Genomic DNA, 20,731 nt, shown 5'->3' on the forward strand with positions numbered 1-20,731 from the left:
ATTTTTTCTACCTTTTGTTGTCTTGTAATTTTATTCAAATCATGTTAGTCCCAGGCTCTGGTTTCTGTTTGTCTTCTATTAACTTGCTCGCTAGGGTCTCCTGCCCATTTGATATTTTCTTCTTTCTCTGTGCTCACCATCCATCTTTGTACATTCCCTTTCACTGCCATATCCAACATTTCTGTTACTATCTCTCCCTGCCTTGTGCTCTGGGTCAAACCTCTATTCCCCTCCATGCAGCGTCTCCCTTCCTCCCCATTATCATGTGCAACATTTTTCTCTCTCTCCTCCCTTTCTACTTCTGTTGTACCTCTCCCTTTCTCTCCTCTACCCCATGTCCAACAATTCTTTCTCTCTGATCCCCCCATGTGCAGCAGCTTTCCATCCCTCCTATCCCCCTGTGCAGCAGCTTTCCTTCTTCCTCCCTCCCATCCCCCTCTGCAGCTGCTTTTTATCCCTCCCTCCCTCCCATTCCTCTCTATAGCAGCTTTCCATCCCTCGTATTCACCTATGCAGCACCTCCTGACCAACCCCCCCCTTAGGCCTCCTAAAGTAGCAGCAGTGGTGGCCAGGTGGCAGAGGAAGTGCGGTGAACAGGCTGCTTGGGCTAGCCCTGCCAGGGCTTTCTTCTGCTGTGTCATCAGTGACACATCAGAGGGAAGGCCCTGATGGGGCAAGCCAGGAGCAGCCTGTTCAGAGCACTGCTTCTGCTGGCTGACTAGCGCTGCTGTTGCTGCTTTAGGAGGCATGTCAGGACTCACTGAATCGGTGAATTGATACGAATCAGGCAGTACTACTAGCTATTGTTTCAGTGGTTTATTTCGACAATGCACTTTCTACAATTTTGATATCACTCTTTCACTTCTCAAGCGTTTTTGTCACTGAACTACTTTTCTGTTCCATAATTTTTGTTATTTTTCTGCCATATAAAAGGTCTACTCTGTATGGTAATATAATATTATAAACTACATTTTGTTGACATCTACTTTCTTATTTGAAAAGTGTGAATTCTTGAAACTGAAAAATGCTGTTTCAGTTTATTTTTGTCTTTCTGCCTCAGTTAAATTCCAAGTAGGCGTTGAGCGGCAGCAAATCAAAAACATCTAACATGAAATTCAGTCCAACAGTGACTTTCAGGAAGCCAAAATATTTTCCACTGCTTCATAATTTCCTGATCCATGTAGACAAGCCAGCTTGAAGCCAAGAAAAGTACTAACGAAATACTTACAAAGTTTTCCCCTTTATGTTTATTCAGATGCAGGTTTATCTCTTTTCTTGACCAGAAACTTTATATTTTCTTTACCAATGCTGGAGTTGACATTGTCTAGTTCACTATCCCTTTCTTGTTCTGGCACACATGTGCACCCAACAGGGATAGTTATATAGTCTTCGATGTAAATGTAGCGACCCCCAGCACAAGAGGAGGTGCGGCGTAGAACAGCCATTGGCATATAGACAGGAATACTACGAAAGTAAAAATTCTCTTCTCCAAATATCCCAGTCAAACATCCTTTGCACAGACAATAAGCTTCAGGAATGTATTTGGGATACCTTGAGGGATCATATGAAATTCTGCAAGAAAATAAACATCCTTTTTAGACTAAGTCAGTGGGAGATTATTATTACACATGCTGCTCCTAGTATCCTACAATGCAATAAACTTATTGTCTATATTAATGTTTCACAAAAATGTAATTCATTTTAATTCTTAAATATATAAGCAGTCATGCAAAATATCAAATTAAAATTAGTTGGGCTAGAGCAGTGGTCTCAAACCCACGGCCCGGAGGCCACATGTGGCCTGCCAGGTACTATTTTGAGGCCCTCGATATGTTTAACATAATCACAAAAGTAAAATAAAACAGTTTCTTGATCATATGTCTCTTTAGCTATAAATTACAATATTATTATTAAGACTTAGCTAAAAGGAAAGATTTATAAACTATAAAGGAGTTTTACCTCATGCAAAATTGTCATTTCTTCAATAAGACATTAACTATTTTTTTCTGAGGCCCTCCAAGTACCTACAAATCCAAACTGTGGCCCTGCAAAGGGTTTGAGTTTGAGACCACTGGGCAGAGAGACACAAACTTAGAATAAAGCATTAGGAATCAAGAAAGAAGAGTGCCATATCCTCTTTAACATTGCTGGAAGACATGAATAATAATGTGAATATCACCACTGTAGCCTTGTTTTCATCATGAACACACATGCTATTGACATCATTACTATGCCACTACTGCACTGCTTGTCAAATGAATCAAGAACAAGTTCACATGGAGGTCAAATGATAGAAAGTTGGAGCTGCTAGCTCCAACTTATCAGGGGGAATAAAATAGCTTTTATTCTGGAAGGGAATTAACAAATTAGATTTAAACAGTAAAAGATATAAATGTGATCTAAGCCAGGAGGATGAGAAGACTCAAACTTTGCAGGAGAAATCCACATATGAGGCAGGGGTCTCAAAAAAATGTAGCACTCAGAATATTCTCTAAAAGACTTTTTTTTTCTTTTCCTTTTTCCCCCCCTATTTTTAAAGGAGTTCTTTTCACAAATTTGATTGAGTTGTGTTGTAAACCGCTTTGATCTTTTTGGGCTGTATAGACGGTATATAAAGATTTTAATAAACATAAACATCTTCAACCTGCCCCCCCTTAATTTATATATAGGGTCCCAGGACAGAAGTGATCCCCAGTTCTCCTGTACCAGATTTAAAATGGTTGCTTTGACCCCCAGTGGCAGTCTCACAATACTACTGCTAGGAGTCAATATGCTTGGGGGTTCGCAGCTTTATAAATAAGTGTAGGCTTTATCACATGGCCTACTGCGTTTATACAAAGCAGAATAGTCTATCCCTTGCAGCCTTAAGCTCGCTTATCCTCTTTGCTAATGAAAGTTCTCTGTGGCATTTTGTTCCAAAATAGAGTGGTTTCATCGACACTGAATGCCTGCTCAGGTTCATATCCCTTCTCTGCAATAATTTCCTTTAAGGTGGCTGGGAACTCTCTAGCTGCCTCTTGGTTGGCAGATGCTGCTTCTCCTGACACTTTCACATTAAATAGGCCTGTGCCGGAATTTATCAAACCACCCTTTACTGGCCTGAAAGGCCGTAGATTGCGACAATTCACCTTCCCTTTTCTTCAAGTTATCATGCAAAGACTTTGCCTTTGCTCTTATCAACACAACGTCTACAGGTGTAGTTGCAGCTACGGGTTGGCTTTTCCCTCTTCTTTGTGTACCTAACAGTGGATTCATTAATGCCGAGCAACAGCGGAGGCCGACTTTATGAAGCATATCCAATAATTCAACCTTTTCTGGTAAGGTCCTCACCTTGGGAGCACTTTCGGTAGCACTAGGAGTCTTACACTTTGTAGCCTTCCTGTGAATATGGAGGGAGATCTGACCTGTTCCTGAAGGAGAGGCAATCCCAGATATGGGTATGTGCATCTCTGGTGTAGCTGCAGCAAAACTTACATTCACACACTTTTCCGATGATGCCGTTTGCTGAACTTTTCTCTCTGCAGCCCCCAGCAACAATAGCAGGATTAATTAGGCACACAAACTTTCCCATCTCCTTTAGTTTGCCTGACCACGCTAAAGCAATTGCTGACCTTTTCTCTCTTCACCCCCCAGATGCTGCGGTTTGCTAAACCACGCTGAAGCAAGTGCTTAACTTTTCTCTCTGCACACTTTTCTCCGACGCTGCCATTTGCCCGACCATGCTGACAAAAAGCGCTGAACTTTTTTCTCTGCAGTCCAGGATGACATCATTCGGAGGGTGAAATCAGCAAGATCAAAACTGTGAATAATCGAAGTCGTGAGGCCAAATCCGCGAATATAGAGAGAGTATATAAGCAAAATACACAGAAGGGGCTCAGGGAAACCACCCGATTAACAACTGTTCTGTTCTGCTCTGTAAATACCATGCATAAACCACATGAATTAAACATTTGAATGAAAAAAATACAAGGTAGAATAAAACAGCCAACTACCTGAGTGCAACCTGGACTAACAGTTAAGGAGTTCTTACCAATTCATGCTAGGCTCTTGAATTGAAGAAGCCTCATCATTGTGCTACCCCACTTGATAGGGGATGCAAACATGTGTTAAGACATAACTGACGAAGGCAGTCTACTATAATGCAGTCTACTATAATGCAGTCTACTATAATTTCATGGAACCCCAAGCAGGTGAAGTAACAACTGCTGGGTGGGTTTCAGGACCTCTACACCTATCTACAGGAAAGAAGATTATCAAAGTAAGAACCTAATCTTTCCAGTGCAATGGGTGTAGAGATCCTGAACAGCTGGGAAGTACTTAAGTACCGTATTTTCACGCAAATAACACGCACCCGTATAAAACGCGCACACGAATATAGCGCGCAGAAATCACGATGATTTGCACAAAAACTTTGATATACCGCGCTCACGGGTATACCGCGCATGCTGCCCGACGCTCCTTTCGCCCGCCCTGACTTTCCGTGCGCTGTCCCGACTCTCCGTTCACCCCCCCTGACTTCCGTGCACTGTCCCCCCTTGAAGGTCTATCCCCATCCTGAAAGCCTGATGCCCCCCCCCCCCGACGTCCGATACATCCCTCCCCCCCCCCCCGAAGGACCGCCGACTCCCCAACAATATCGGGCCAGGAGGGAGCCCAAATCCTCCTGGCCACGGCGACCGCCTAACCCCACCCCGCACTACATTACGGGCAGGAGGGATCCCAGGCCCTCCTGCCCTCGACGCAAACCCCCCTCCCCCCCAAGAACCTCCGACCGCCCCCCAGCCGACCCGCGATCCCCCTGGCGACCCCCACGACCCCCCCACCCCCCTTCCCCGTACCTTTGGTAGTTGGGCCAGAAGGGAGCCCAAACCCTCCTGGCCACGGCGACCCCCTAACCCCACCCCGCACTACATTACGGGCAGGAGGGATCCCAGGCCCTCCTGCCCTCGACGCAAACCCCCCTCCCCCCCAAGAACCTCCGACCGCCCCCCAGCCGACCCACGATCCCCCTGGCGACCCCCACGACCCCCCCACCCCCCTTCCCCGTACCTTTGGTAGTTGGGCCAGAAGGGAGCCCAAACCCTCCTGGCCACGGCGACCCCCTAACCCCACCCCGCACTACATTACGGGCAGGAGGGATCCCAGGCCCTCCTGCCCTCGACGCAAACCCCCCTCCCCCCCAAGAACCTCCGACCGCCCCCCAGCCGACCCGCGATCCCCCTGGCGACCCCCACGACCCCCCCACCCCCCTTCCCCGTACCTTTAGTAGTTGGCCGGACAGACGGGAGCCAAACCCGCCTGTCCGGCAGGCAGCCAACGAAGGAATGAGGCCGGATTGGCCCATCCATCTTAAAGCTCCGCCTACTGGTGGGGCCTAAGGCGCGTGGGCCAATCAGAATAGGCCCTGGAGCCTTAGGTCCCACCTGGGGGCGCGGCCTGAGGCACATGGTCGGGTTGGGCCCATGTGCCTCAGGCCGCGCCCCAGGTGGGACCTAAGGCTCCAGGGCCTATTCTGATTGGCCCACGCGCCTTAGGCCCCACCAGTAGGCGGAGCTTTAGGATGGATGGGCCAATCCGGCCTCATTCCTTCGTTGGCTGCCTGCCGGACAGGCGGGTTTGGCTCCCGTCTGTCCGGCCAACTACTAAAGGTACGGGGAAGGGGGGTGGGGGGGTCGTGGGGGTCGCCAGGGGGATCGCGGGTCGGCTGGGGGGCGGTCGGAGGTTCTTGGGGGGGAGGGGGGTTTGCGTCGAGGGCAGGAGGGCCTGGGATCCCTCCTGCCCGTAATGTAGTGCGGGGTGGGGTTAGGGGGTCGCCGTGGCCAGGAGGGTTTGGGCTCCCTTCTGGCCCAACTACCAAAGGTATGGGGAAGGGGTCGTGGGGGTCGCCAGGGGGATCGCGGGTCGGCTGGGGGGCGGTCGGAGGTTCTTGGGGGGGAGGGGGGTTTGCGTCGAGGGCAGGAGGGCCTGGGATCCCTCCTGCCCGTAATGTAGTGCGGGGTGGGGTTAGGGGGTCGCCGTGGCCAGGAGGGTTTGGGCTCCCTTCTGGCCCGATATTGCCGGGAAGTCGGCGGTCGTTCGGGGTGGGGGTGCGAGTGGTCCTGCCGGGGGGGGGGGGGGATGTATCGGACGTCGGGGAGTCGGCCGGGCAAGAGGGCTTGGGCTCCCTCTTGCTCCGATCGTGGATGCGGGTGTGGGTGGGAGCGCGTGCGAGCGGTCGTTCGGGGTGGGGGTGCGAGTGGTCCTGCCGGGGGGGGGGGGTGTATCGGACGTCGGGGAGTCGGCCGGGCAAGAGGGCTTGGGCTCCCTCTTGCTCCGATCGCGGGTGCGGGTGGGAGCGCGTGCGAGCGGTCGTTCGGGGTGGGGGTGCGAGCGGTCCTGCTGGGGGGGTGAATCGGGCGTCGGGCGGGGTGGGAACTATGTTTTAAAACTTTGGTATACCGCGCTCACGCATATAACGCGCGAGGGGTATGCGCGGTAGGTAAAAACGCGTATAACGCGCGCGTTATATGCGTGAAAATACGGTAGTCCCTAGAGTCCAAGGCGAGACAGATGAGCTTGCTGCCAGCATTGAGGACCCAAAAGCTGTGTCCAGGTGAATTGCTACACCCACCCTGTAAAACTTGGTAAAAGCGTGTAGGAGGATCACATTGCCTCCCTACAAATCTCTTCGGTTAGAATTGCCCAGAACTCTGCACAGGAAGTCGATACACCCCTAGTAGAGTGTGCCTTCACAAAATCAGGGATTATTTTCCACTTCTGATGTATGCTGCAGATATGGCCATACAAATCTAACTTGAGATGGAAGCTTTAGAAGCTTCCTCGCCGGCTCAGATTCGTCAATACAAACAGATAATCGGCCAGATAAAATTCTTTGGACACCTCAAGATACCTGAGAAGAATTCTCCTGACATCCAGCACCTGCAAAATCCTATCTTCCTTTTCAGACTGAAGGTGGGCTGATGAACCTCTTGGTTAACATGGAAGGGCAAAACGACTTTCAGCAAGAAGGAAGAGACCATACGTATTGACACTCCTACCTCAGTAATTCTGAGGAATGGTTCTCTACAGGACAAGGCCTGAAACTCCAAGAATCTTCTCACTGAGGTGAGAGCCACCAAATATACTGTCTTCACTGTAAGATCCATAAGCGACACTTCCTATAAGGGCTCAAATAGAGCGCTACAGAGGGCCTTCAAGACCAAGTTAAGATTCTACATTGGATAAAGCTGTCTCATGGATGGACACAGCTGCAACACTCCTTTCAAAAATCTGAAGACATCTGGGTGAAAGGCTAGAGGAGGTAGTGCCAGGCCGTGGGAGCCAACAATGCTATGATGTCCAAAATCTAGTGCCTCAGCTTCTGTCTGCCTAGCCTGAGAAGAAAAACACATCTTGCTGCTCAGGTACTCCAGGGACTGAGTTGGTTCCAGGTGGCTTTTCCAGAAATTGATTATCCAGACTAGACGCTACAACGTCTGCACAACCTGTACTACTCCAATCTTCCCCTTGGTTCTTGACGGGGCTCTGATCAGCCAATCATCCAGAAACGAGTTCACCTGGATCACTGACTTGCACAAATGAACTGCCGCAATAGCCATCAATTTGGTGAAGGTGCAAGGTGTTACTGCGAGCCAAGTCAGCGTCTGTGGCGAAGGAATGCCGTATGGAGGAAATTGGACCCTCAAGGAATAGACAACAGGTCAACCAATTCTAGATCTAGCTCTTAGCGGAGAACCTGAATTGGGACTGAGACTGCTTCATAACAGAGATCACAACATGATCAGATTTGATATAATCCCTGGAATAAATTTGCACAGGAAATCCAATTCAACAGCACTTAACTTTAAAAAAGGTGATTATGATAACAGGCGGAGATGGTAAAAAAGAAACTTCGAGGCGCAGCTGCACAGGTCAAAAATATACATCAGGTATGGATGTTGTTCAAAAATACCATCCTGGAAGCCCAGGGAGCTGGGGCTGGCAGAGTCTCTTTTGGGTGGGGTATGGATCCTTTAAATCTCCGTGAAGGATTCACATGGATGACTTTACTTGATCTGCTTTTGTCTAGTTGTACGTTGCTGAGTTTTTATATGTTGATTATTTTCAATAAAGATATTAAAACAAAAAAGGAGGAAGGAAGATCAAACGGGAGCCAATGTAGTCAACGAGTGAGGTGAAGGAAGCTATTAGAGCTAAAAAAGAATCCTTCAGAAAGTGGAAGAAGAATCCGACGGAAAATAATTGTCAAGTCAACTGCAAGGCGTTAATAAGGAAGGTGACGAGAGATCTTGAAAAGAAGACTGTGCAGGAAGCAAAAACACAGGTTACTGGGCTAGATGGACTATTGGTCTGACCCACTATAGCTAATCTTATGTTCAGTATTGGAAGTTCTATTGCTTATAAAGAAACACAATCAATATCGGTAAACATCTAATAAAAACCAACAAATATGTTTTTAGTTATATTTCTTAATACAATGGAGAGACTATATCATGGGAAGGAATAACACACAAACACCAAACAAGTTAAAGTTCAGTGAGAATATCTGAATACGTAATATGAGATGGTAAAAAGCATTTTTTTAAAGTTTTTGATCTCAGCAGTGAAGTTTATTTCATATGTTTTCAGTAATCCAATCCATGTGTCTGTGACTTTCTGCTCATTTCAAAATATGAAAGAAACAATGAGCAACATTAATAAATAGTTGTAGATGTGGCATTCATTCTGGACAGTATATTACAAGTCAATATCTATGTTTAAAATGTAACATAGTAACATAGTAGATGATGGCAGATAAAGACTCGAATGGTCCATCTGGTCTGTCCAACCTGATTCAATCTAAAAATTTGTTTTTGGGGGGGGGGGGGGGGTTCCTACTTCTCCTTAGCTATTTCTGGGCAAGAATCTAAAGCTGTGCCCGGTACAGTACTTGGAACCTAAGAACAGAAGTCTCCATCAAAGCTCACTCCAGTCCATCTACTACACCCTCCCAGCCATTGAAGCTCTCCCTAGCCCATCCTCCCCCAAACGGCCATATACAGACACAGACCATGCAAGTCTGCCCAGTACTGGCCTTAGTTCTTCAATATTTACTATTATTTTGCGATTCTAGATCCTCTGTGTTCATCCCACGCTTTTTTTTTTAACTCCGTCACCGTTTTCCTCTCTACCACCTCTCTAGGGAGCGCATTCTAGGCATCCACCACCCTCTCTGTAAAGTAGAATTTCCTAACATTGCTTTTATGTCCTCTGGTTTTACCATTTTTCTTTTTTCTGGAAAATGTGGGTATAAGAATTCTGGGTTTTGGTTTAAAGTAAAAAAAGAAACTCCACTATCACCTCTACCAATGAGAAAAAAATGTAGTCTTGGTTTAAAATGAAAAACACTTCTAAAATGCCAACCCAGAAACTCATTTAAAACTCCTCCTTCATATTTTCCTGTGCAAACTAGAGCAACAAAAACATTATTATGAAGGAAATTCAGACTAACCAACCAGGCTCAAGATCAAGAGAAAAAAAACCCCCAAGAAAAAATGGCAGCCAATTGATGAAAAACAAGTAATGAAAATATACTTGAAGTGGCCAACCATGAATTGCATGTGAATGCCAAACATGTTGGCTGAATTTGAGACATCGTCGCTGCAGAACTGCCAAATGAAGACTGTGAGCACATGTCCTAGCCCAGCTCATGCCTTGCCCCCACTCTACCCCTTCCACGTTCATAGCACACCCACTGCAACATTCTTCTCTGACAACTCTATAACTGTGAACAACTTAAAATCTTGGGGCTGACACTTCCTGCCCATTAATATTGCAGTAGAAAGCACTGGCCATAAGATCTGAAGTTGCTTATGGTCACGTGCAGGTAGAGAAGGAACTGAGTGGTTGACTCCCACATCTCTTATGATCAGAGGGAGTTTCCTGCTTTTGCATAGGAGATGGCTTCCCAGTAAGGGAGACTACCACTCAATGAGGGAGACCTGGCAGGTATGTAACACCCTAAAAAACACCTTAGTGTGAACACATCTACTAAAATAACATTTTCAGGTCCATTCTCAAAAGTAAGAGGCAGTCCTGAAAAGTCCTCAGCACAACCAACTTCCTAAATTCTATTATTTTACCACTGTAGCTGAAGAGTGTTATTTTGCAATGTGCCAATTTGCAGAATTGTAATGCTATGTTTTGACATGGGAGGGGCATGATTTTGGTACAAAGGCTGGAAGGTAGGGAGGTGGGCGCAAACTCGGAACACGGAAGGGAGGGAGGAAGGGGGCACTAGCTTTGGACTTAGGAGGGAATAGAAAGGGAGAATTGTTGGGCATGAGTGTGTGAGTGAGAGGGAAAGAGATGGTACACATGGGGAAAGAGGAAAATTGTTGGGCATAGAGAAGGATGAGAGGGAGAAATGTTGGATATGGTGGTGGAGTGGGAACAGAGGGACAGATTGAAGGGGATGCAAGGGGGAGGAATGTGAGACATAGTGATGGAGGGAGAGATGTGGCATGGTGCTGGAGAGGAGTGATAGAAGGAGAAATGGGCATGGGGCTGGTGGGTGAAAAATGCACCTGATCCAAGGGATGAGAGAGGGATAAATGTTGGATGTGGCAGTAGAGGGGGTGGGGAAGGTGCACCCTGGATCTCTCTCTCTCTCTTTCCCCACTTCTTTTGCAGCAAGGGAGGGAATGAAAGACAGATGGACAATGAGAGAGAGAGAGGGAGACATGTTGCCAATAGAGGTGGAGAAGAGAGGAAAAAAAGCTGGACTCATGGAGGGACATAAAGAGTTGTTGGTTGGGAAAGGAAATGAGGTCCAGAGGCGAGGAAGCATGCAGGAGGCAGAAAGAAAGAAATATTGGAAATGCAACCAGAGACTCATGAAATCCCCAGACAACAGAGGTAGGAATTTTTTTTTTTTTTTTCAATTTAGTGATCAAAATGTGTCAGTTTTGAGGATTTATATCTGCTGTCTATATTTTGTACTATCTTTGTCTATTTTTCTATAGTCGTTACTGAGGAGACATTGCATATTTTAAAAGTAATCTGCCTTGATTGACCTCTTTGAATCCCCCCCAAATATAAATGATAATTAACATTTTCTCTGTGTACAGTGTACTTTGTGTTACCATTATGTATTAATAAGATTATATTGTGTGCAGTGTTCCCGCTAAGCTGCGCTGGGGTGCGCTGACGCACAAAATATTACCTCGCAGCGCACAAGTTTCTCGTCACAGCGCACACAGTGTAGAGCACAGTTCTTCAACCGCCGGTCCGCAAACAAAATCTTGCCGGTCCGCGAAGGATTCGGTCCCCGCCGCAACGAAAGGCCGGCGTCAGCTGACTTGCAACTTCCTGTTGCAGTCGCTGTGCCGGGACTCCTGCCTTCGCCGGGACTCTTGCCTTCCACCGCGTTTGCCTCCTGCCTTGTCTCCGCACCTCCAGACCAGCAGCGGCAGCTGTGTATGCTTTTAACTTCGGCACAGAGCTGCCCCTAATCAATAGTTTAGCGCGGTTTCATAAGGCAGCCTCAGGGCCTTTGCTAGGCCGGCCCACATCGCATCATCGAAGCGGGCCGGCTATCAAAGGCCCCGAGGCTGCCTCATGAAACCGCGCTAAACTATTGATTAGGGGCAGCTCTGTGCCGAAGTTAAAAGCATACACAGCTGCCGCTGCTGGTCTGAACTCTTGGGCCGCTGAAGGAGGGCAAAAAGCAGCTGTCCTGGAGGTTTCCCTTCCTCTCGCCTTTACAGGTTCCTTTTTTCCACCTTTTTTTTTTTCCTTCAAACGGCAACGGGCCCCAGCATCGACATCAATCAAGTAAGTTCCCCTGTCAATCAAGCGGTTCTGCTCGGCCAAAGCTTCCCCTGTGACATGAGCCACCCTCAGGGGAAAGAAAGTGACCCACAAAGGTGAGGGGAAGGGGGGCAGATGATGGAAGTTGGGGGGGGGGAGAGAGAGAGAAGGGGCAGATGATGGAATGGAGGAGATGAGAGAGAGAGAGAAGGGGACAGATGATGGAAGTGAGAAGAAGGGAGAGAGAGCAGAAGGCAGATGGATGTCAGTTGAGAAGGGAGAGCAGATGCTGAATGGAAGTGGGGAAAGAACACATACTGGATGGAAGGAGGAGATAAATAAAGGGGGAAGAAAATAGTAAGATAATGGAGGGGTGAGGGAAAGGGGTGACAAGCTGTGTGTAGACACAGTGAAAAGAGGGAAACGGGACTAAATAGTAAGAAAGAATTTAATTTAGATGGAGGCAGAAAATAGAGAAGGAAGACCAGAGAAGAAAAGGGAAGAGAGAGCAGAGAATGATCAGATCTGAGTGGAGGAAATGAGAAGAGAGATATGCTAAAAACCACAGGGGGGAGGGAAGGATAGAGATGCCAGACCAGAACAGAAGGAAGATGATGGATGCTAGACCAAATTGGGGGGTGGGGGGGGGGGGCAGGAGGAGAGATGGCAGGGAAAGACAGACAGTGAATGGAAGGGGCAGATGCTGGACTGAAGAGACAGAGAAGGTTATCATGCTGCTGTACCGGGCCATGGTACGCCCTCACCTGGAGTACTGCGTCCAGCACTGGTACTTTAAGAAGGACACGGTACTACTCGAAAGGATCCAGAGAAGAGCAACTAAAATGGTTAAGGGGCTGGAGGAGTTGCCGTACAGCGAAAGATTAGAGAAACTGGGCCTCTTCTCCCTTGAGCAGAGGAGATTGAGAGGGGACATGATAGAAACATTCAAGGTACTGAAGGGAATAGACTTAGTAGCTAAGGCAGGGAGAACGAGAGGGCACTCTCTAAAGTTGAAAGGGGATAGATTCCATACAAACGTAAGGAAGTTCTGTGGTAGAAAGCAACATATTTATTTGGCTCATAACTTGCTGGCGCCCGATATTTTTAGCTCACAGTGAAAAAAGTTTGCTCACAACACCCACCCGCTTAGAGGGAACACTGATTGTGTGTATGAAAAATGAATGAAAGAAATTGTATTACAATTAGTACTATTATGGGCGTGGGGTCAGGGCGGAGCTTGGGCAGGTCTCGGTCAGAGCTTGGGTGGGGGTACTCGGTTTATATTTGTTAGACTTAGGGGGTACTTGGCTTGAACAAGTTGAGAAACTCTGATCTATAGCATTCACGGTTTCCAAGAGGCTGTGTTATGAGTGAGCCCAAATGCATTCATGTTTTCAGATTTTATAACAGCCATACACACATACATCAAAAGCTCTGGACATCTGCAATTACATTTGTTCTGAGGCAGGTGTGCCAGCTATTGCTTAATTGAACCTTGAGTTTGCACCAGTGGCTGAAGGGGCACTTGTGCTTACCTCTTTGGTCTTTAAAACTACTCTAAATTTCCCAAAACGGATTGGTTTCATTCAGCCCTTAGCTCTTTTTGGACTTCTAGTTTGGAAAATCCAGTATTTACATGTGCAAGTGCCAACATTGATACATTTAAAATCCTAAGTGAGGTCATTTTTTTCTTTGAATGTGTTTATTAGTAAAATGGCTGTGTTCCCACTGGATATGCTTGGCATCCTTATATGTATTGTACAAAAGGCTCTGGTTCAGTGTGTCTTTTTAAAAAAAAAGACCACTCCAGTTCCTGGAGTGGAACTGGGCACATCCTGACTTGAACTTTCCAATTCCTACCTAGACCCTAAGCAAAATTTGGCTTATAGAATATCATGACACCCTGTTTCTGGATTCATACAGAACCAGCGACAGCACCTATACGCTGACTCTGACACCGACACCACAGCCACTTTTAGACCCGGAAAAGCAGCAGGCCTGGCAAAGGAGCAGGAGACCAGGTGATCCATTAATTGCTGGACGCAGGAAGCGCAAGGAAGGAGAGAGTTGCTGCATGGGGGGGAGGGTGCAAGGAAGGAAAAAGCGCTGGATTGAGGGCAAGGAGGGAGAGAGATGCTGCATCGAGGTCAAGGAGAGACAGAGAGAAACGCTGCATGGGGGTGGATGGGGAGTAAGGAGAAGGAAAGAAGCACTGGATTTAGGACAAGTAGGGAGAGAGGTGCTGAATGGGGGCATGGAGAGGGAAATTCTGGAATTAGGTGGCAAGGAGCAAGAGAGGTGTTGTGGGGGGAGGGAAGGGCAAGAAGAAAGGCTTCTTAAAAAAACTGACATGCCCCCAATAATAGCTCACCCTAGACCATAAAACCCAGTGTGTCTAATAATAGACCAGCCAATTATTAGAGAGAACGAAAGATTAGGTTCTTACCTTTGCTAATCTTCTTTCTTATAAATATATGCTCTATTCCTTCCATTTGAGCTGGCTATGTCTCCTTATAGCACAGTTTCTTTCAACTTTATACTGTTTAATGACCTGTTTCAATTGTTTATGATTATGACATTTCGTGTTAAGAGCAGATTAAGGGAGAGTGTGGCGCAGTGGTTAAAGCTACAGCCTCAGCGCCCTGGGGTTGAGTTCAAACCAAGGCTGCTCCTTGTGACCCTGGGCATGTCACTTAATCCCCCCATTGCCGCCGGGACAGACAGGGAAAAATGCTTGAGTACCTGAATAAATTCATGTAAACCATTCTGAGCTCCCCTGGGAGAACAGTATAGAAAATAGAATAAATAAATAGTGTGAAAAGCTTCAGCCTCTGTTAACCAGAGCTGGTATTGTAACATCACAATGCCTCATTCCACCAATGCCTAAGAGCCAACCTCATCAGTGATGTCACAATGGCTTGACTGTCCTGTACTTGACCCACTTTTACTACATTTTGATTTCTAGAGTGGTGCAGTGGTTAAAGCTACAGCCTCAGCACCCTCAAACACTGCTCCTTGTGACCCTGCGCAAGTCACTTAATCCCCCCATTACCCCAGGTACATTAGACAGATTGTGAGCCCGCCAGGACAGACAGGGAAAAATGCTTGAGCACCTGAATAAATTCATGTAAACCGTTCTGAGAAAATTGAATGAATGAATGAATGAATGAATTTGCCAGGGAGTGTCCCTGTACCCCTCTTTTATCTATGTCCTCTACAGGTGTCACTATCTGCTTTTGCATGCACTGGAGTCCTGGAGGCAGTCCTGAGGTAGGAGAGGAGGGACCAGTGGCTTAGCGAGGGTGAAAGGTGCCCAGGGCAGTGGCCTCCCCCCCACCTGCTCCTTCCCCTCCCCTTTCCCCGTAACCTCTTTAACATTCGTGGCATGAACAACAACCCCAACCTGCTGCTCGCACCAGCATCGGCTCTTCCTTTGACATCACTTCCTAAGTGCAGATCCAGGAAGTGACATCAGAGGAAGAGCCAAGATTGGCGCGAGCAGCAGGTTGGGGTTGCTGCTCGTGCCGCAAACGTTAAAGAGGTACGAGGGAAGGGAGGGGCAGGTGTATGTGTGGTAGTGGGGGGGGGGGGTGAAAGGCGCAGTGGGGGGGGGGAGGGCAGAGAGGAGGACGGTGCCTGGGGCAGACCGCCCCCCTCCCCGTTACTATGCCAATGGGAGGGACTGAAAACATTATGTAATTGATGCTACCTACAAGCTGCCTAGTGACTACAGATGCATAATCCACTTGTCCAGGAATAGAGCAGGATTGTACAAGAATAATCATTCAAGCCCTGACAGGAAAGTAAGGCTATGAGAGACCTGCCAGAAAAGTTTGCAGCTAAAAACTGGCCTTTGCTTGCTGTGCATTACATGGAGTTCTCATTTTAATACTAATGAGCTCCTTGAAATGCATTTGCATAGGATTTTTTGTGCATTGGAGGCTGGACTAATGTGGAAGCTAGACTGGCTACAACCAGTTTGGCTTTTGAGCATCTGCCCCTTAACATCTTCCCAAACAGAATACAAAATAATAATAATAGCTCAGCACTGACAGAAAAAGTCAGGAAATTGCATGAGCCTGACTTGCAAAAATCCCTGGGGATCCAGCAGAACCCCCCCCCCCAATTAAAAAGATTCCTGGGGGTCCATCAGACCCCCTCCTGACCACTCCCTCATTTAAAAAGCCCCTGAAGTTCTGACCCCTTTAGCGGTCAATGCTCAAAAACAACAACATGCATATAATTTGCATGGTGTTAGTATTGAACACTGGTCGCTAAAATCAGACCAGTGTTTCTACAGCGCCAGCATTTTGTGCATCTGCCCCTAAGGTGAGCTGGAAGTGGGTAGAGGGAGGTATAGGAGCCAGCTCTGTGGGTGCTTGAGCACTCCCAATATTGACCAAACTCCTTGACTGTATTCGGGGAGGGGTTTAGTCCCACCGCCCACGCGCCTATCAAATTTGGATAAGTTGGCTCTTATGGAGGAAGGGTGCATCATTCACCTGTAAGCCCAAGGCGCCACGCTGAGGAGGTTGGTAGGAAGCCGTTGCTTCTTGTCTGGGGCCGCTCTGCCCCCTGCCGGACAACTCACGTTCTGCTTGTCTAGAGGCTCCAGCTGCAGCGTGTGGTGGAACGCGCTGAGCATTCCTGCCGCCAGCCGTCCGTACAGCTGCTCCAGCATCTCCTCGGGCCGGTCGTTGCAGCTTCTGGGCCGCACGGGGGCGCGCTTGCTCCCCTTCGCGCCTTGAGCACCGCCCGAAAGCACGAGGAGGGCCACGAGAGTCCAAATCTGCGGGGAGACATAAGAGCAGCAGGTCAAGGGGTCGTGTGGGGAGCGCAGGCCTCGATGCAAATTGAGCGCCTTCCAGCCTTCGTTATACTGATTGAGCTGTTCCCTGCATTCTCTTTAATCTTAAAGGACACAACAGGGAGCCGAACTTTCACCCCCCCCCTAGTTTACGAGCTCCCGGCAAGTTAGGTGCTGGGAAAAAAAAAAAAAAAGTCTGCAGCACAGTTTAGACTTAGATAAACTGACACCCCTTATCGATCCGTTGGCGGAAAGAAAAAGATTTAAGGAGGGCCTGAGTAAAACGAGGAGCCCGCGGACCCTACAGATCTCTATCGCGCGTCCTTAAAAGTCTGCTTACCTCGGGGGTGAGCGGGATACGTGAGGTCCGCGGGAGTTAAAACGAGGATCCCTGCGGACCCCAAGCCAAGGCCGCCTTTTTTTTTGCCGGTGTGCTTTAGCTCCGCGGGGGCCCCAGGTAAAAGGCATCTGGGGCACTGGGGTGCACAACAAAAGGGGTAAAACGCGGATCTTACGGACCTCGCGGATCTAAAACCGCACGTCCTTAAAAATCCGAGGTTCGCGCCACTTTTAGTCTCTGGCTCTGACAGAGCTTCTCTGACTATTTAACTCTGACGGATCCTAGCCTAGGGAGAGGAAAAGCATTAGGATCCTCAAAAGTGGCGCGGACCTCGGATTTTTAAGGATGTGACGTGCAGTTCAGATCCGTGAGGTCCGCGAGGGAGCCGGGGGGGCCTGAGCTGAGCTTGCAGGGAAAGCGAAGGCGGACTTGTCAATGCACGGACCTCGCGTTTTTTAAGGACGCGCGGTTTTAGATCCGCGAGGTCCGCGTTTTACCCCTTCCCGGCAAAATTCATGCAGTATTCAGCGCTAGCAATCGCAAACAGACAAGAAACCCTGTAAGGGTAGAAATTGAAACGTGGACCCCCGAGGGAAAGCGCGTGGCCTTCTGAAGAAAGCGGTCGTGCTGTGGGGGTCCCGAGCGATCCTTTTTGGCGGATCCCGTTGGAGGGGTTAAGATGACGAGTTAAAACGGGGATCCCTGCGGACCGTTTTCCTTTTAAGGCCTTGAGGTTTTACTCGGTCCCCTTTTAAATTTATTGTAACAAATACCGTAGTAATTAGAAATGGATCATTCGCTGCAGAACTTTTACCCTCTTAGTTTTCAATCTCACCTTTTTATTTCTAGACGAAAACAGAGAAAGTCTGGAAAAACTGTTGATCCGTCTAATTGTCACGGAAAACGAGTAAATATCGTGCTATTTTCTATACAGTCATTCTGTTGACTAAAGGTCCCTCGTGCAATGTAATCACAGTTCTTCTTACCTTGTTTTCATACATTTTAGGCAAAGAAAAGGTGTTTTCTTTTCGCAGCCGGATGAGAGCAATTGGTTGTTCTAACTCTGTCCCAGCGATTCTCTCTGCAGAGAGCAAAAAGTCCTCGATTTTCCACAGAATCTCCTCTGGTCCTAGTTACAAACGTTTTCAAGGAACAGACTCGGAGGACTCATTTTTCTAAATGCAGATTAATCCCACATTTTCATGTCAAAATGACTCTTTGCAGCGCTTAACGTGGCTCAGACCATATGTGTGCATCTCCTATGAAAAGGCTTTTCTGTTGCAACGAAATTGCAAGCGGGGATTGTGGAGCTAGATTCAGGTTCTTTGGGGTGGGTTCTCTCCCCCCCCCCCCCCCAGCACTATGTGTGTCTTTAAAGAGTCTGGTTATTGACGTCACATCATTCTGCAGCGAAAGACAGCTGCCTCGGTAGGGGTTTCTCCAATGCGATACGCTTTTCTAGATACAATTAATTTTTCCCGAATTGACCGCATTAAAGCTTCGAGAATGTTTTTGGCCTCTTACTGCGATGTTCAGCTCCTTGAAAGTGGCCCCATCGATCCACAAAACGGAAAGAAGCAAGTGTAAATAGCAGAAGTCAAACACCAGCTGTGAAAATGTATTGAGCGCTAAAGGTATTTTACTTCTTTACTGTTTCTGGATAAAACTTGTGAGATCTACCTGGGCCCCTGCAAAAAAAAAAAAAGTTAATGAAAGCCTCATACGTTTCTGTAGTTTGATTGAAATAAGCATTCACCTTGTTTTCTTTTGGGAAACCTGAGTGTGGGCATCTTACACCTAGATATCAATTTTTGCCTATGTTTGCTTTGGATTGTCAGAATTGCACTAGAACAGAGGTGTATTATTGGAGTGAATTTAGTAGGCAGTTACTTTTAGAACGCAATTAATTTATTTGTTTTTGGGGGGTTTTTTTGCCATGGTAGACGGCTGCAGAAAAAGACTCAACCCTGCCTTTCTCAGTGCGGACACCAACTTCAAGAGCAGGTACTAGGTTTTCTGGTACTGCACACCTTGCAACCCATATATCGGCACCCTCCTCCCTTCTCCGTACTATGTTTGACCACTTCATGCTCCCTTGGTGTAGGCACTACTGGTTAAGAATCCATGTTCTAGCAGAATCCTTCACCTTGTGATCACACCTAAACTAAACTAAACTAAGCCTTAAGTTTATATACCGCATCATCTCTACGGAAGTGGAGCTCGACACGGTTTACAAAGCTTAAAAAGGAAAATTTACAAGAGCATATAAACAAATTTACAAGAGCATAAAAACAGAGGGGATGTGAGCAAGAGAAGAGAGGTTATATGTTAGAGAATAGCCAGGTTTTCAGTTGTTTTCGGAAAAGTTGAAGGGAGCCCAGGTTCCGCAGCGGGACAGTGAGATCTGCAGAACAAAGACAAAATAGGGAACCACAAAAAACATGCAGGCAAAAACTAAAATAGAGATCCCTCAAGAAAGCCACTCTATAACCAGTGCAGTACTTGTAAAACAGAAGCAGAATGTATGCATGCATACTGTAAAATACAAAAATAGAAAAGATGTACATTTCCCAAAGCGGACAAATCTCATCCCAAGGAAAATTGCCTCCCCAAGGGCAGCGGGTGCTCCATTTGACCTCTGCACTGATCATCTGGACCTCACCGATTTGACTTCCTTCTGCTGCATGCCCATCTCTCCTGGAAATGTGTTCATCATTGGATTGTAAGCCATCTCTGTTATTACTAAGAGGAATAATATTTGCCTAACTTTGGGCATAACTAGGGTTTGTCAGTTAGCAACAGCTTATGCCTATAATTTCATTTTTATTTTGGCTTGTGCATTCAGCTGAAGATCCAATGAGGTATCAGAGCATAAAGGGTTAACCATAAGGGAATTGTATGGAACATATTCTCTGGACTTATACACATTACATTCTGCCTGATTTCTAAGACAAGGATACCAAGTTTTACAGCAGGTCTGAATTTTCTTGTGCTTCGATCTTTCCTGTAACTACTTTCTTTTTTTTTTTTAATTCTTTATTCATTTTCAAATTTACAATAAGTGTAACAATATATCCAAACAAATTAACAATAAATATAACACTTAATCATCAATGGTACAAATAATATGCTCTTATCTCCCACCCTTTCTTATCATATAATCAATACCTTATATAATATGTAACAATAAATTTACCCTCCCCCCTCACAATCAAACTTGTAAATGTAAGGGGGAAAAAAAAAATAAAATGTCATCTAATTGGTACAATACTTTGTAAATGGCTCCCACACATCCTGAAATTTCCTGAAAAAACCGTGCTGTATTGCAATAAATCTTTTCATTTTATAAACATGACATAAGGAATTCCACCAGAAATTATAATTTAATTTACTCCAATTTTTCCAATTATACGTAATTTGTTGAATGGCAACCCCAGTCACTATAAGTAATAATTTATTATTATTTGTAGAAATCTGACTTGCTCTCATTGCCATACCAAATAGCACAGTATCATATGATAATGCCACTGGGTTATCTAATAAACAATTAATTTGGTCCCAAATTGATTTCCAGAAATTTATAATAAATGAACAATAGAATAATAAATGATCTAAAAGTCCCTGCTTCGAGATGACAGTGCCAACATTTATTAGACTTAGAGCTATCCAATTTTTGTAATCGAACAGGGGTCCATAATGCTCTATGTAACAGAAAAAAACAAGTTTGTCTCATAGATGCCGACACTGTACATCTCATCCTCCAAGTCCAAATTCGTGGCCATTGAGACGCAGTA

General features: G+C 46.6%; 1 protein-coding gene across 2 annotated transcripts in view; it reads right to left on the reverse strand.

Moving 5' to 3' along the window:
• Positions 1-18,261, reverse strand: part of IL17D (interleukin 17D) — a 30,179-nt gene extending 11,918 nt beyond the window's left edge. The window contains exons 1-3 of one of the 2 annotated variants that reach the window (XM_033949105.1): positions 17,924-18,261; positions 16,293-16,579; positions 1,229-1,572 (exon numbers count right to left, since the gene is read on the reverse strand). In XM_033949105.1, the coding sequence (XP_033804996.1) occupies positions 1,248-1,572; positions 16,293-16,579; positions 17,924-17,938 (627 nt within the window). In that variant the 5' untranslated portion in view covers positions 17,939-18,261 and the 3' untranslated portion in view covers positions 1,229-1,247. Of the gene's footprint in view, positions 1-441; positions 1,573-16,292; positions 16,580-17,923 lie in introns of those variants that run through there. The other variant, XM_033949104.1, reaches the window with a different exon arrangement.
• Between the last annotated feature and the right edge of the window lie 2,470 nt (positions 18,262-20,731).

The sequence above is a fragment of the Geotrypetes seraphini genome, chromosome 6 (genome assembly GCF_902459505.1).
Source record: "Geotrypetes seraphini chromosome 6, aGeoSer1.1, whole genome shotgun sequence".
Lineage (NCBI taxonomy): Eukaryota > Metazoa > Chordata > Amphibia > Gymnophiona > Dermophiidae > Geotrypetes > Geotrypetes seraphini.